This window comes from Artemia sp. Qi Xiang Cuo, chromosome 11 (assembly GCF_049724085.1).
Source record: "Artemia sp. Qi Xiang Cuo chromosome 11, ASM4972408v1, whole genome shotgun sequence".
NCBI lineage: Eukaryota > Metazoa > Arthropoda > Branchiopoda > Anostraca > Artemiidae > Artemia > Artemia sp. Qi Xiang Cuo.
This window is the reverse complement of record NC_142804.1, coordinates 30,993,412-30,994,994: the sequence shown is the minus strand read 5'-3', so window position 1 is coordinate 30,994,994 and position 1,583 is coordinate 30,993,412. Positions and strand designations below refer to the sequence as shown.

Sequence of the window (1,583 nt, the reverse complement as noted above, 5' to 3'; positions counted from 1 at the left end):
ACAATGATTTTACTTTTAAAATGATAAACCCTGACAACGGAAGAACATATACCGCACATGTTAGCCGTATGAAAAGGGCCAAGTACCCGGACAGATGGGCACCGAAACCCTCATCTACCTCATAATTCGTCAAACGCGGAAAATAAATTCCCCAAGTCAAGGCTAGCCGAGTTAAAACCTTTCAATTTCAAACAAGACTATTTCGAAAATGATAGTGACGGGAAAAATTTTGAAGAATTCTTAGCCATGAAAAATCTAGTTGTCCCCAAAGGGAAATCTTTCATACCAATAGCAACAAAACCCCCAAAAGGTCTAAAAAGTTCATCGTCAGAAAGCTCAAAAGAGTTAGACTATACACTGTCCCCAAAAACCCAATTTTTCCCCGATAGAATTTCAACCCCTTTTCCCCCCAAAAGATTTCCAGATGATATGGTATCACCAGCAACCCCGAAAGAGAGGCCCCTATCCTTACAGGATGAATTAAATAGAGCTATGGAAACCCCGGGTGTAAAAATAAAGAAAACTCCACCCAAGGAAACAAACAAGAAAAATTTGAGAGAAACTATGGACATTATCAATTATCCTACAAAAACAAGGCAAAGTACCTTGCCTGGGACCAAGGAAAACCCTGAAAATGAAAATCTAGAACAATATCATCACATAACGGTATCCAAAGTGAAGCCCAAGGAATCAGCCTCCTGGCGACAGACCATGTTACAAAAAATACCCCACCCCCCGGAAGATATAGCATTCAAACACTGGAGACACACTCCACAAACATTTGACTCCTCCCAGAGTTCCCAAGAATCCTTTAACTCCCCCGAAACAGGAATTCAGCGCGAGGAAATGGAAAATAAACCCTCCACTTGCAGAGGAGACGAAATATATGAAGCAAGGGAAGGTGATACTCCTAAATCTCAAAGGACCACCCCGGAAATCCCCAATGATGAATCTTCAGAGACCATTTCTACTGAATCAGGCGAGGAATCAGCTCCAGACGAACCCCAAGATGCACAAAAACGAAAACCGACTTCGGCTACGGCTCATGCGAAAGAAGCTAAATTAAAAGGTCAAAAGTTCTTATTGAAGCAGTACAAGAAGTTTGACTTAATCTCTATGGGAAGGTCTAAAAAGAATAAAACGCCAGAAAGTGAACAGGAAGTTATCACTAGAGCCGGTAGAGTGATTAAAAAACCAGATAAGTGGAAGTATGTCTAGAGATCAAGTACCCCAAAAAGTCATAAAATAATTTTAAAACGAAATGAGTAGGTTGAATCAGCAAAAAAGAAAAACCTTAAAACAAATGTGTATGGATACGAAACTTCAACGAAAGCTATCCGTAAAAGGTCGAAGGAAAATAATAGTTAACTTTTCCAGATAAGCTGGATTCCGGTTTGATAGAAAACCTTGAAGGCAGAAGCAGAACAAAAAAATTTTTAACCCCCCCCCCCCCAAAAAAAAAAACCCTGGTGCCACCCCGTTGCAAAAAGAACAAATATGGATGAATTACTTGAGAGGCGATCAAAACTCCTGAATGCTGCAGCACAATTGATAACAGTGAGATTGAAAATCAAAAACATGAT

At 40.0% G+C, this 1,583-nt stretch overlaps 1 protein-coding gene across 1 annotated transcript; it reads left to right on the top strand.

The window, feature by feature from the left end:
- The first annotated feature begins 246 nt into the window (after positions 1 to 246).
- LOC148946871 (uncharacterized) lies at positions 247 to 1,218 on the top strand. The gene has a single exon (XM_089096453.1). The coding sequence runs from the start codon at positions 247 to 249 to the stop codon at positions 1,216 to 1,218; it is 972 nt and encodes a 323-aa protein (XP_088952579.1).
- Positions 1,219 to 1,583: the final 365 nt, after the last annotated feature.

Excerpts from the sequence above, each read along its gene's own strand:
- LOC148946871 (XM_089096453.1), top strand. The coding sequence starts at position 247 with ATGAAAAATCTAGTTGTCCCCAAAGGGAAATCTTTCATACCAATAGCA.